The sequence below is a fragment of the Saccopteryx bilineata genome, chromosome 2 (genome assembly GCF_036850765.1).
Source record: "Saccopteryx bilineata isolate mSacBil1 chromosome 2, mSacBil1_pri_phased_curated, whole genome shotgun sequence".
NCBI lineage: Eukaryota > Metazoa > Chordata > Mammalia > Chiroptera > Emballonuridae > Saccopteryx > Saccopteryx bilineata.
In genome coordinates this window covers 98,448,483-98,463,177 of record NC_089491.1, presented here as the reverse complement: position 1 = coordinate 98,463,177, position 14,695 = coordinate 98,448,483, and the positions used below count along the sequence as shown (strand labels likewise).

General features: G+C 40.9%; 2 protein-coding genes across 2 annotated transcripts in view; one reads left to right on the top strand and one right to left on the bottom strand.

The window, feature by feature from the left end:
* The window catches only part of ZNF484 (zinc finger protein 484), a 77,520-nt gene that overhangs the window by 61,998 nt on the left and 827 nt on the right, over window positions 1-14,695 (top strand). The window lies entirely within an intron of this gene.
* MFSD14B (major facilitator superfamily domain containing 14B) overlaps window positions 367-14,695 on the bottom strand; it is a 76,451-nt gene continuing 62,122 nt past the window's right edge. Inside the window, exons 8-12 of the mRNA XM_066257450.1 lie at window positions 9,168-9,239; window positions 7,697-7,809; window positions 5,890-5,987; window positions 2,835-2,977; window positions 367-2,130 (exon numbers count right to left, since the gene is read on the bottom strand). Of these exons, the coding sequence (XP_066113547.1) occupies window positions 1,885-2,130; window positions 2,835-2,977; window positions 5,890-5,987; window positions 7,697-7,809; window positions 9,168-9,239 (672 nt within the window). The 3' untranslated portion in view covers window positions 367-1,884. The remainder of the gene's footprint in view (window positions 2,131-2,834; window positions 2,978-5,889; window positions 5,988-7,696; window positions 7,810-9,167; window positions 9,240-14,695) is intronic.

Here is a 14,695-nt window from a genome sequence, read left to right as displayed (position 1 = left end):
TAGCATGTGTCAGGATTTCCTTCCTTTCTAGAGTAATATCCTACATTGTATGAATATACCGTATTTTCTTTATTCATTCATCCAAAAATGGACACTGGGGTTGCTTCCACCTTTTGGCTATTGTGAATAATGCTGCTAATCAGCATCTATATACAAATATCTTTGTCGCTGCTTTAAAAAAAAAAAAGTTATGATCTGTTATTAAATGGAGATTTGGAAGGAAGTTTGTTAAAAATTAAACTGTTTGAAAATATACATACATTTTGCATTAGCTTAAAGTTTAGCTATTTATTTTAGTTGAAAGCCATTTAAAAGAGAAACCCAAAGACCAGTGGTACTACTTGCTTTAAAGAAACACAAAAGACATAAAAGTATCCATTGCAAATTTATTATGCATTAGGAAGCTTAACTTAAAAACCAACAGCATAGTAAAAAGATATGTCATTTCTGTTCATAGCACAACAGGTTCCAAAATATATTTTCTTTTAAATGTATTCAGTCAGTACATAACCCTTTATAAAAGTTGTATATATTTTTTTTCTGTCAACACCTTCATTGTATTTAGGAATACAAGATTTACACAGCACTCTATCAAAAAAAAATTTAAAACTCCTTACAAATATCTACATATATTTCATACTTATAAAACTTTCAAGGAAGTGCTCTGTTAAAGGTAGGCCCTAGTGAATTGGTTCGGTTACTGGTGCAGCAAAATGTATATAAATCTGTAGTTTTCTTTGTCCATAAAACATCTCGAAAAATTAGCAAGAAACTTTTTGTGAAAGTAAGCTTCCTAAACTATTATATTTTAGAAAGGAATACGATGTGCATATTCCCATGAGATTCAAAAGATAGATAAACAGATGGAAACAAAGACCTGTTGAAAACCAATGCATCCTACACAGAGCAATTAAGGCAGGAGTGTGATGAATGAGAATGAGAAGCAGGACACAGATGTGGGAAGGAACAAACAATAATCCACTGTGTGGGTCTGAACCTGGATATGAACTCCACTGCATCCAGTTCCTCTCATACTCACTTAGGAATGTTTATGTTGCCGAAACTTTCTTAGAAGCACCCTCCAATTTCTATGTTGCTACCAGGATGCTTGATGTGCGTTTTCTTCTGTAAATACTTTGGATTTGACCAAGACACTCAGTTGAGGAAGCTGAACTGCTATTTCTTCATGATTTAAATTTATAAGGAAAAATTTTCTTCACTGGTAAAGACTATCACTGATCAATGTTATTAATATCTGGAAGTGTATATGCTGAATTTCATCTTAGCCAAGAATATTGAATAAAGACAAGGAAAGGAGAATAAGACTAGGTTTTTGTTTGACCTTTGAACAAAGGCAATAGATCCCTGATACTCAGTGACGCTAGGAGCAGCCACTCAAACACCTGTGGGCTAAGCGGGCACTTTTCAGAGAAACAGGGCAAGAGAATAAGAAGGGGTTCTTTATCTTGAATCTGGCCAGAGATGGCAGTCGCACCACAACCCTGCACCTTCTTCTGAAAATGATGTGGAAAACTGCTGTCATTCTGCTCTGGAGGTATTAAGGAAAGTCATCCTTTATAGCAGGCACGACTTTTTCTATTTGAGTTTTGAAGTCTGGACTCCAGATAACTTTGAGAGTTGCATACTATTTGCAACAACATATTTCAAATCTTAACTTGTTCTAATGTACAAACAGAAAAAAAAAAACCCGGAAAAGAAGGAACAGGAGAAGGAAGAAGAGGGAGGCAGAGGGTTACTTATCAAACTCGACCCTAAAGGATGCCACTAGCATCTCTCCCCTCCAGCACCATAAAGTCTGCCGGGGTGAGGCTCCCCAACAATGTCAGAGAGACGGGGTCTGCAGACTCCCTCTTGCCGCAGAGGTCACAGCTCAGTGCACTGACTCCCAGGCTCCTCGAAGGAAGAGAGCTCCCAGATGCTGCTGTCGTGCAGCAGCGGCTCGATGTCCTCATCGCTGCCCCGTTCCGGGGTGTTGCTCAGGTTGCCACTGATGCTGTTGCTATGTTTTTTAATTCCATTACTGTATTCAGGGATGAATAAGGCAACCAGAAAAGACATAAGAACTATACATGCCCCAAATAAAAATGGTGGGCCTGGGATGACAGCTCCCTGGTGGTGTTGGGGGGGAATGAAGATGAAGAATTTGGTTAGTCTTTTCAATGCAAAATTAGTTCTGGATGACCCCAATCCAGCACACCCAACCCTCCAAAAACCCCACACCACCTCAAAGTGAATCATTTTCTCATGAGCAAATGTTTCACTAAGTGTCCTAGAGCCTAGAGTTTAGAATATAACAAAAGGCAACTAATCCCTGCTTTCCTACCATGTCAATAGTTTAACCAAACCTCTAAGTAACAGCTGTTTATCTCTAATCTCGTCCTACGACCTTAGGTCACGCTTTCTGTACGTGAACATTAATTCCAATTTTGTACAGATATCTATATTAAATGTCACTTAAGAGGAAGGTGGCAAGAAATACTAAATAAAGAAAAGGCAAAGTACTCTCACTCAACTTCTAGCTGGAACTGTTTGCCATTTTATATTTTATCTGGCCTGGGCTGTACCAGAGGACGGCATTCTGACCGGAGTTGTTGTGTAGATGAGAACAGAGCTAAGACAAATCTTTTATATAAGATATTAAGTCACTGAAACGATGCCTCCCCACTCCCGGTAAGCACTGAACATAGCACACACTACTGTCAAATACAATAGTAATATTATCCAAGTAAGATATTCTCCAAATTTAAGGTCAGAAGGTTTTGCTACAATCAGACATAATCACTATTATAAAACCAGGATTATCACCGCATTACCTGCAGAGCAGCATTGTTGGAATTCAGTTTTGGTTCCAGCTCAGTCAGCTCCACATGGAACATGTAGAATATGAAGCCATACAGCGCTGGCCCCAGGCCGTTACACAGCCCTCTTATTCCAGTTATGATCCCCTGGGCAACGCCTAAGTGAGAACAAAGAAGGAAGCTGGTCTTCTCTGAAAAACACCTCAAGCCTGGGACTTACCAGCTGCCTTACAGACGATGACATACTGATCAGCAGACTCAGTCCACACTGAGGAGAGTTTAGGGATCTCACCCATCATATTTTCCCTCATGGCACAATGTGTTCCTGGTTTTACTATGTCCTTCTAATGTCATTCTGTGTCCTAACATCTCTAAGGAGATGAAATGATGTTTCTGAAATCCTTTAGGGGCTGAGTTCCCCCCTTAACAGTTAAGATATTCCTATAAACGGAATAATAAAATTAAGAACTTTAATCTCTATTTACAGACAATTTCCACTTTTCTGTGGATTAAGATTTGACTGCTCTTTTCATTGAAAGGCGCTTTACAAAAATATATGTCCCCTGTGTCATGCAGCCCAGTCCATGTGAGTGCACAACCGCCCTGAGGCTGTGATACCAGCCTTCCAGTGACTCAGTTCCCGAGGGGCCCTGACTTCGAATGCATCCTTCTATAGATGTGCAATGATAAGCCCCACAAATGCCAATTTCTAAATATCTCTGGTTTCTAATGTGCCAGGTAAAAAGTTAGCTTGGACTGTTGGAAATGAATGTTTCTGTAGGTCAAAAATGGTCAAAGATAATTCAAGCTAATACAGTGTGTTGTAATAATTTTGTATGCTGACATTTAGAAACATCTGTATTAATAAATATAAGGATAAAAAGAGCCAAAGAGAATTTATGCCACGAGATAGGACAGCTTCTGTCAAACATTGAGTGGCGCCCAGTTCCAGAGGCACGCCCTCACGCGGTCACAGGCCTCTCCACGCGTGTGCAGCCAGCTGAGGCACACCCTCACGCGGTCACAGGCCTCTCCACACGTGTGCAGCCAGCTGAGGCACACCCTCACGCGGTCACAGGCCTCTCCACGCGTGTGCAGCCAGCTGAGGCACACCCTCACGCGGTCACAGGCCTCTCCACGCGTGTGCAGCCAGCTGAGGCACACCCTCACGCGGTCACAGGCCTCTCCACGCGTGTGCAGCCAGCTGAGGCACACCCTCACGCGGTCACAGGCCTCTCCACGCGTGTGCAGCCAGCTGAGGCACACCCTCACGCGGTCACAGGCCTCTCCACGCGTGTGCAGCCAGCTGAGGCACACCCTCACGCGGTCACAGGCCTCTCCACGCGTGTGCAGCCAGCTGAGGCACACCCTCACGCGGTCACAGGCCTCTCCACGCGTGTGCAGCCAGCTGAGGCACACCCTCACGCGGTCACAGGCCTCTCCACGCGTGTGCAGCCAGCTGAGGTACCGCAGCCAGGGACACACAGAATTGTGGTCAAGTGACTCTATTTTAAAATGTGGATATGAATAAGATGGCTAATTTGATATGAAAAAACAGGTGCAATAAATAAACTATCTTTTCCAATATAGGTTTTTATTTTTTTTTTTTTTCTTTTTTTTTTTTTTTTTAATTTTTCTGAAGCTAGAAACAGGGAGAGACAGTCAGACAGACTCCCGCATGCGCCCGACCGGGATCCACCCGGCACGCCCACCAGGGGCGACGCTCTGCCCACCAGGGGGTGATGCTCTGCCCATCCTGGGGGTCGCCATGTTGCGACCAGAGCCACTCTAGTGCCTGGGGCAGAGGCCACAGAGCCATCCCCAGCGCCCGGGCCATCTTTGCTCCAATGGAGCCTTGGCTGCGGGAGGGGAAGAGAGAGACAGAGAGGGAAAGCGCGCGGCGGAGGGGTGGAGAAGCAAATGGGCGCTTCTCCTATGTGCCCTGGCCGGGAATCGAACCCGGGTCCTCCGCACGCTAGGCCGACGCTCTACCGCTGAGCCAACCGGCCAGGGCCCAATATAGGTTTTTAAATAGAAACTTTTAAAGGGCTCTAAGGCATTTAAAATTTTTCCTTCTAAAATTTAGTACTTCTTGACTACAGTAAGGTGAGTCATTAAAAGATGAAGAAGGAAGATTAATTCTGGTAGTGGGAACTACCTGATGGGAAGCCAGAGGCAGACGAAGGCTGAGAGTCTACAAACCGCACTCCAGAGTCCTCTTAACTGTCTCTCACTCTGCATTTAATTACCAACAACTACACATTTTTCTTCATCCTCTCAAAGGATCATTTCCTAAATTAAACTAAAAGAGTGGTCCCATGAAGAAAGTGATTACAGTGATTAAATAAAGAGCTCATTGTTTTACTAACTAGCCTATCATTATTTAACAAACATCTGCTGAAGTATGATTATAGTCAAGTCTGATGGCATCCCACTAAAGAGGTGTCAAAACCAAAAAAGAGAAAACAGTTCTATCTCTCTCTCTCTCTCTTTTTTTTTTATGTGAGAGGCAGAGAGGCCGAGACAGACTCCCACATGTGCACCCGACTGGGATCCACCTGGCAAGCCCACCAGGAGGTGATGCTCTACCCATCTGGGGCATTGCTCCACTGGTAGGAAACTGAGCCAATAGCACCTGAGGAGGTGGCCACGGAGCCATCCTCAGCACCTGGGCTCAAACTGTTTGAGCCATGGCTGAGGAAGGGGAAGAGATGGGGGGGGGAGATAAGGGGGAGGGTGGAGAAGCAGATGGGTGTTTTCTCCTGTGTGCCCTGGCCAGGAATCGAACCTGGGCCATCCACATGCCGGGCCAGCACTACCGCTGAGCCAACTGACCAGGGAACAGTTCTATTTCTAATTCTTAGTATTCTGAACTTTGAGTCTACATTTTAAAAACATGAGTATAAGATCAGAGAAGGCAGGAAAACAGAATCTTTCTATTTGCCAAAGTAACTAGGTCTGATTGTTGAGAAGAGACCACACAAATGTGAAGAGAGGCTCAGAGCCGCTCATGTGTCCGGCAGGTACATCTCAGCTGAAGAAGAAAACAGACAGAGGACAGCGACCTCACCTTGCTGATCTGACTCTGCATTCTGAGAGACGAGGGCACTGACTGCTGGAAACGTGATGCTGGACATGGCGGCCACGGTCCCTGCTGCCCACATCATCCTGCAATGACAGGACAGGCTGTCATCAAGCGGGCAGGACAGCTCCAAGGAGCTTGCTGCTCAGAGTACCATCGATGGCGAAAACACAAAATGCTTTCTGTTTTCATAAGTTGTATTTAATTTTTCCTCTTTAATGATGGATTTTTTTTAACATGAAAAGTTATATGCCAGTCTGTTAATACTTATCACTTCACGGGCTGGGAAAGTATCATTTGTCTATTTTATTTTACCTCTTTCAAAATTGTTCTTCTTGAGCTCCCTATTGCCACCTTTAGATATAAGCTCAATGAAGCTCTAAAGGATTTCTTGTTTCCATAAATTTCACACTTCCCACTTTTTCTTTGTACTTCTCAAAGGCTCACCTTTGCATTGCCCCTGAGCTCCTTGAGCTGCTAGTTTTGCTGCCCCTCAACCAAGTGTCGTGTGCTACCAACACAAAGCCCGGAAACCTGGAGTACAGGGTAACATCCCCCAGACTGCCACGCTGCTTCCTTTAGACTTCTGTCCTTTTCTCAGCGAAAGGAACTGAAGCATGTATCATGTTGAGCATGAGTGTGAGGAAGGTAAGGCCTCACTGGCCAGACTTCCTTGGGGATGCCAACATTGTACATCCTGCCTGGAAAGAATAAACCCTTCAGGTTGACAAAATCTTTTAAACACAGCATGAGCCTGACTGACTCAGCTACTGAACCAAAGTTCATAGGACTGAAATCTTAAAGAACAGGAATCATCTACTGACCTCTTGCATTTTTTACTTCTGTAAATTATATCATATATAAGGAGAACTAACTCTACTATTTGAAATAGAGATATGAACTCTGGTGTTTAGAGTCTTTGGTAAGCAGGCACATGGGGAGACTTGCCACATAACAAGACAGCACTCAGGATTCTTTTTATTTCTTCTGACTCCAGGGCTTATTCTGGCCTTTCTGCTTATGGGAATAGAATATGTTAGCAGTAACAGCTGCCTCCGAGTACACATGATTTTAGATGAAATCGTACAATTGTTCTAACTCAAAAGCTGTTACAAAGGTTATGTAACTGCCCAAGGTCACTCAGCTAACTACAGCAACGACCTCTGCTATCATTTTCCTTGTCTTTTGTTTTTATAATTTGCATTTTTAAAAATTATTCATGTTTGAAGGGGAGAGAATGAGAGAGGGAGAGAGAAAGAGAAGGGGGAGGAGCAGGAAGCATTAACTCCCCTATGTGCCCTGACCAGGCAAGCCCAGGGTTCTAAACCAGCAACCTCAGCATTCCAGGTGGACCTTTTATCCACTGCCTACCAGAGGTCAGGCCATTCTCTTGTGATTTGCATTTCTCTTTTTTATTCATTTTTAGAGAGGGAGGGAGGGAGAGAGAGAAGGGGGGAAGAGCAGAAAGCATCAACTCCCATTTTGTTTTGTTTTTGAGTATATGTGATATACCTAAAAACTGACATAAAATTTTTGGAGGGATTGGAGGAGGAAGCACACACATTTAATTAACAATTCACTGAAAGCCGAGGTAAAGACAATCTTTACAATGGCTCTTAAATTACCTAGCTCCAGCACTACCTAACAAATTATGTCTGAACAGTTTTTGAAATGTTTAATATTCCAAGCCGGTAAAATAATCCTTGCTTTCCTTCACATCACACTCAACAAACTCAGGCTCCTCTGAAAGATGCAATTTTCTGCTAGTTCATAAGAATTCAGGAAAGAGGCTTACCAGGCCTGAGATCCAAAGCCATACCAGGCTAACTGGAACATCTGGAAACCCAAGCCAAGGAGGACGGTATTCTTATTCCCTAATGATTTCATCAAGATGGTAAGCAAGGCTGTCTGCAAAACAAGGAGATAAGCGAGAAACCATGTGAACAGACTTGGTGCAGGCTTCGGGAGTGAAGCCCAGTAATGATAACCAGGAGCAGCCTGAGTGGACAGCTTGGAGACCACGTGGTACTGACGTAACTTAGGGTGGAACTTCAGAGGCTCTCAAACTGGCCGAGAGCTCAGGGCCTTCAGCCTCTACTAGCAAAACCTGTTTATCTGATGCCTTGTTAGCACTTCCCCAAAAATGTTATCACAGCCATTCACCAGTCACCATGACTGAGAGGGACACAGCCTTGGTCCTTTCTGAGAAATGCCAATCACTTAGCCGCCAGTGAACAGCAAGCCCCTGCTGAATATTCACATATGTGGGATTTTGCTGGAGGTTGGCAGTTTCACAAAGTTGAACTACTATAAATTTAATTTTAACAAATATATACTCTGTTAAAAAACTAGTTGAAAGAATCTGAAAAGGCACAGGATAAAAGATGAGTCTGGGATAACTGACTAGCGTGAACACAAAAATACCAAACCAGGAGCAACTTGAAAGTTGAACATAATTTACATTGGCTGATACAGCCAAACAAAAATTAAAAAGCCTTTGCCTTGATGCATTCCTATGAGTTTTGTCAATTCTAATATTAAGGTAAGAGTCTTGCAGCCTTCTCTGCTCTCCTCGAGATAGTTATCAGAAGAATGCTGTACTGGCCTACCACACTTGACAGCAGTAAGGAGCTGTTTCAGGGAAACGACCTTCAGGAAGTCTCAATGGTGTAGCAAATGCACCCAAGCATGTCAATGAATTAATTCAAAGAATTAATCTTTTGTGGCCCTACATTTATAATAAATAAAGATGTTTTTAATGCTCTTTACTAATTACATATATTCTAATGTACTGCTTTGCCACATTTCTTCAGTCCTGGGGATAGCAGAAATTGGAACAGTTACTGATGTCCATTTCTGCTTTTCACTTCTACTTACTTTTCAACATTAAATATTCTCCTTGTTAAGTAATGTTTTTGATATATGGAGTTCAACTGTAGTTGGTGGTTATGACAGCTAATTTTTAAATAGACCCAATAGAGGTAACAAATATTCTAAAAAGCACTGAAAGGCTATATTAAATCCTCTCAAATCCCAATCTCAACATTCTATTTAAATGAAGTAAATGGTCGTGAGGAACACACATGTCAGTTTACAGGGTTTGCGATCGTACCACACACATATAAGATGTTATCACAGCAGGGGAGGAGGGGGGCTGAAGCAAGGTTCAGGGAATGTTTAAGAACATTTCTCTGCAGCTTCCTATGAATCTACAGTGATTTCAGAATACAAATGTTAAAAAAAGACATGAGTAAAATGACACTGACCTGAGCCACAATAGACAGAATTCCAACCATAGCTATGAATGCTGCAATTTTAACAGATCCAAAACCTATAACCTGTGAAAACAGGGGCAGAAAACCACTATCATTACTAGATATTATTTTTTTAAATGTTATGTTCCAGTAAAGCTTAGTAGGGCAAAACAGTTGAAAAAGTTGAGACCTTGACAATGGCAAATTAAGGCAGTGCTGAAAGTTGAACCTATTTAACCAGTAATTGATACCTAAATCTGATTTTTTAAAAATCAATACAAGTAGGCACAACCTAACAAATATTTTGAAGATATTTTTTATTATAGACCTATACATTGTTTCATATTCCTTTCAATCCCCAACTCACTAAAAAACAAATATGTTATCAAGCATTAGAGAAAAATAAAATAATTTGACTTTCGATACAGAACTTGGAATTTACTCATTAGCAAATTCAGTGGCTCTCAACTCTGGCTGCTTAACATTAAAATCATGTGGAACACAAAGAACGAGGGAGGAGGGGAGACGGGGAGAGAGCAATGAGACTCTACAACCCACGTGAGACTGACTCATATTCTCTATGTCTAAACACAAGCCTGTTTCAAAAAGCTTCCATGGTGACTCCAAGGAACAGTCAAGGTTAGCTGGCAATGACTTCTAAGCCTCTTAACCATAACAGCTCTGAACTGCAAAAACATTTTTTTCTTTTGAAAGAGACAGAGAGAGTGAAAGAGAAAGAGACAAGGGAGAGAGATGAGAAGCATCAATCCAGTTGCATCACTTTAGTTGTTCATTGACTGCATCTCCTACATGCCTTGATCAGGGGCTCAAGCTGACGATCCCACAGCTCACGCTGGTGAGCCCGTGCTCAAGCCAGCAACCTGGAGGTTTCAAACTGGGGAACTCAGCATCCCAGCTCTATGCTCTATCTACTGCGTCACCACCAGTCAGGCTAGAACTTCTGTTTTTAAATATTAAATTTTTAAAAAAGTTAAATTCCTTTCCCCTCTGTTAAAACTCTATGAAAGGGTCAAGAGCTAGAATGCTAGAGAAAAAAAATCCTTTCAAAAAATGCAGGTTAGAATGAAGGCATTTTCAGACAAGAGGGTGAGGAAGAGAGAAGAAAGGCTTAAGACAGGAGGCAGGAAGCTGACTGATTTTGTAAATGGCAGCCCTGCACTGAAGAAAAGATGTTCTTCAGATGGAATCAAAGCAGTAATGATTTATGACAATGCAGAAGTACTGAAATAGTAAATGTGTTAATTTTACCTCAATAAAAAAGAAATGGTAAAAATGCAAATACAGTGGTACCTTGAGATACAAGCAGACCAACATACAAATTTTTTAAAGATACGAGCTGTGACTCGGTCCATAATTTTGTTTGAGATTCGAATGAAATTCTGAGATATGAGTCGTGCATTTTTTTAAAATTAAGTTTTTGTGGTTTCATTTTAAGTAAAGAAAGTGCAGTTTTAGTTTTGTTTAAAGAAAATGCAGTTTTAGTTTACATTTAGTGTTAAGAAAGTGCAGTTTTAGTTTACGTGTCTACAGTGCCTGCATCCCTTCCTCCCTCCCTCCCGCCTCCTCCGCCATTCACCTCCGTTAGCCGCACTCTTCTGTCTCCAAGGTAATAATACAGTACTAAATAACACTTTTTTCTTTTATTTCATGTATTTTGCTATGCATTGGTAAAGTATACATGTGTGTTTCTTAATTAAAAACATGTCTTTTTTCATAATTTAGGATGGTTTGGGGATGTTTCCTAGGGCTGGAACGGATTAAATCTATTTCAGTTATTTTAAATGGGAGAAATTTGTTTGATATACGAGTTGACTGACTTACGAACTCAGTTACAGAATGAATTAAACTCTTATCTCAAAGTACCACTGTAAATAAAAAAAAGAACACTGATTATGTAACACAACTGTAAATTTGTTAAGGCTTAAAATATAATGACACAAATTACTTGATAACAAGCACAAAGGTGAGCAAAAGTAGATTTACATTGTGAGTACATGAGCAGGTTATTGTATTATTATTTAATAATTATAACACTATTTAATTGTACAACTGCAAACTTATTTTGCCCACCTCTATATAACTCAGGACGATTGACAGAGTTAAAGGTTCTTAAATAAAGTAGGGAATGTCAATAATACTATTTCATTAGAGGTTAAGAAATCATAGACACAAGTAGTAATCTCCAGGGTAGGCACTAAATAAAATGTGCAGCTAATGAGCAAAATCAGTTCCTTTATAGTTTAACAAAATTATTTTAAAAAGCAAAGAAGCAAATATAAGCAGACAAAACGGAATGCATGAGAGAAAAAGAAAAAACAATTATACAGTCTTTTTTTCGTCTTCTTCTTTTCCAAGTGAGAGGAGGGGAGATAGATTCCTGCATGCGCCCTCACCAGAACCCACCGAGCAACCCTCATCTGGGGCCATGCTCTGCTCATCTGCTCATGTGGGACCACGCTTGCAACTGAGATATTTTTAGCACCTGAGGTGGAAGCTCCATGGAGCCATCCTCAGCACCCAGGGCTGATGTGCTCAAACCAATGGAGCCATGGCTGCAGGAGAGGAAGAGAAAGCCAGAGAAAGAGAGAGACAGAAACAGACAGAGTGGGGAGGGGGAGAAGTGGAGAAGCAGATGGTTGCTTCTCCTGTGTGCCCTGACTGGGAATCAAACCCAGGACATCAACATACTGGGCTGATGCTCTACCACTGAGCCAATCAACCAAGGCCAATTATACATTCTTGTCATTTCACAAATGACTATGTGCTTCATCACACAACTACCTAAAGAACTAGAGCTAGACTCCATTTCCCAAAACAGCATTGCTGACATTAGCAATATACCATTAGTCACTAATCAAAAATGATTTTTAAAATATTGGAAACCAAAAATGTGGCTTTAAGGATTATTTCTCAGCCTTTCTTAGTAAATAAGTATATATTTAAAACAGCTTTATTCAGATGGCATTTAAATGCCACACGATTCACCCATTATGGTTTTATACATTCACAGTTGGACAGCTGTCATACCAATTTTAGAAATTCTCATCATCCTCAAAGAAACATGGTCCCCCATCAGGATTCCCATTCTCCTGGCCTACCCCACCACCCAGCTAGTAATCTGCTTCCTGTCTCTACAGATTGTTTATTCTTAGCATTTCATATACGTAAATGCTATCACACAATATATGGTCCTGGCTTCTTTCACTTGGCATGTTTTCAAAGTTCACTCACATTGTAGCATGTTATCAGTGCTTCATTGCTTTTTATCACCAAATAATAACATTCCCTTGTATAGATATACCACATTTGATAGATTTCATGAGTTGCTAGATATTTGGGTTGTTTCTATTTTTAGGCTGTTGTGAATAATAATTTGCATAGAAGTTTCTGTACAGACATGTTTTTTTCCCCCTACTTCTTTTGGCTATATACTTAAGAATAGATTTGCTAGGAACTTTATGTTGAACACTGTGAGGAGCTGCTGGACTCTTCCTCACAGTGGCTTCACCAGTTCACATTCTCAATAGCATTATAAAGATTCCCATTTCTCCACATCCTAGTCAGTCTTTTGGTTAAAGCCATCTTAGCAAGAGTAAAGTGGTATCTACTTGTTTTGATTTGCATATCCTTGGGCTAATAACATTAAGCATCTTTTCATGTGCTTATTGGCCACTTGTTTATCTTCCTTGGAAAACTATCTATTTATAAAGTCCTTTGCCTATTTTTTCCATTTATTCAGTTGTCTTTTTATTATTGAGTTAGAGTTCTACATATACTGGATGTAAAGTTTCTTATTAGATATACAATTTAAAAATATCAAATGCTATTTTAATTAAACAATGTATGTGTGTTAACTTCTTCAAAGCAAGCATAAGTACAAAACAATAGAATGATTCTGATCTGTTGAGATTATTGGTGGTGGTCATGACATAAGCACATGTATATGGAAAAAGGATAGAAAAAATTATTCACAGTTGTCTATTATATGTGTGAAGGGAGCAGATAGGATTTTTCATTTTTTTCTTAGGTCTTTCCTATATTAAATGAAAATTTAATTCATAATTTAATTATCACTTTTTCTACTAAATCGCTAGGACTCACCCATCAAAAATGACCACAACAAAATAAAACTGCTTGAAAAAAGTTGTACTTATATGCCACCATGTAAAATATCAGTGCCATAATCTCAGGAAAATGATGAAAATGGCAAATTTAACAAGTTTCATTTAAAGCTATCTCCAAAATAGAGGAATCTGTCTTAGGAGAACTGCTCTGCCAAAGTTGAGTAAACCATTAGGATGTCCAGTGAAATCAGTTAAAGACCAGGGCAGGATTGCAACGGAAGGCAACTCATGTCTCAACAAACACAGACATCTGGAACAACAGCTGGAAAAAGAAACTACTGTATTAAAAAAACTGTCTTGGCCCTGGCCCAGTGGGTCAGCAGGTAGTGTTGTCCAGGTGCACCGAGGTTGTAGGTTTGATCCCGTAAGGACACGTAAGAGAAGAAAACAATGAGTGCCCAACTCAATGGAACAACTAAGTGGAACAGCGAGTTGATACTTCTCTCTCTCTCTCCCTCCCTCCCTTCTTCTCTCTCTCAAATCAATGAAAAGGAACATGTCTTAAGTCAATTGACTTTTAGACAAAGTAAAGTAATTTTTTTTTAAATTTTTTTTTTTTTTAGATTTTATTTATTCATTATAGAGAGGAGAGAGAGAGAGAAGGGGGGAGGAGCAGGAAGCATCAACTCCCATATGCGCCTTGACCAGGCAAGCCCAGGGTTTTGAACCGGCAACCTCAGTGTTTCCAGGTTAACGCTTTATCCACTGCGCCACCACAGGTCAGGCTAAAGTAATTTTTAGAGGAAGAAAATTAGAAGAGAGAAGATTCTCTTTTGGAGGGGGAACTCCTGTACTTCCTGTACCTGGATATGTGTTCCATCCCGGGTTGGGAAAGTTTTCAGCCATTATTTATTCAAATAAGTTTTCTACTCCTTTCTTTTCCTCCTTCTTTGATCCCTACAATGCTCGTATGCTCGCTGTTGAACCACAAGTTGTCCAAAGCTATTTTCATTAAAAAAAATTATTTTTGTTCTTTATGCTGTTTATTTCTTAAATTTTTATTTAATTCATTGTGTTGACATGGTTTCAAGTGTCCTACTCAATATAATACCCTCTCCCCATGGCACTGTACCCCCACATCCCATGCAGTCTCTTTCCACCACTATTTCCTCTCCTTTGCCCTCCCTCCCTCTCCCCCCTCTGACTATTGCTACCCTATTGTCTGTATATATGTGTCATATAGATGTTTTTAGCCAACTCCTTCACCTTCTTTGATCCAGTTCTCCCTTCCCTCTGACAGCTGTCCACTTGTTCCCTGTGACCTGCCTCTGTTTCTATTGTGTGGAGAAGGCTCTTTTGATTACTGCTTGTGAGCCACAGTGGAGCCCGCAGCAATGCTGAGCCTACTGAAGGTGATTCGGCAGGCTGGCAGGGTATCTCTCTGTAAGATTTAAC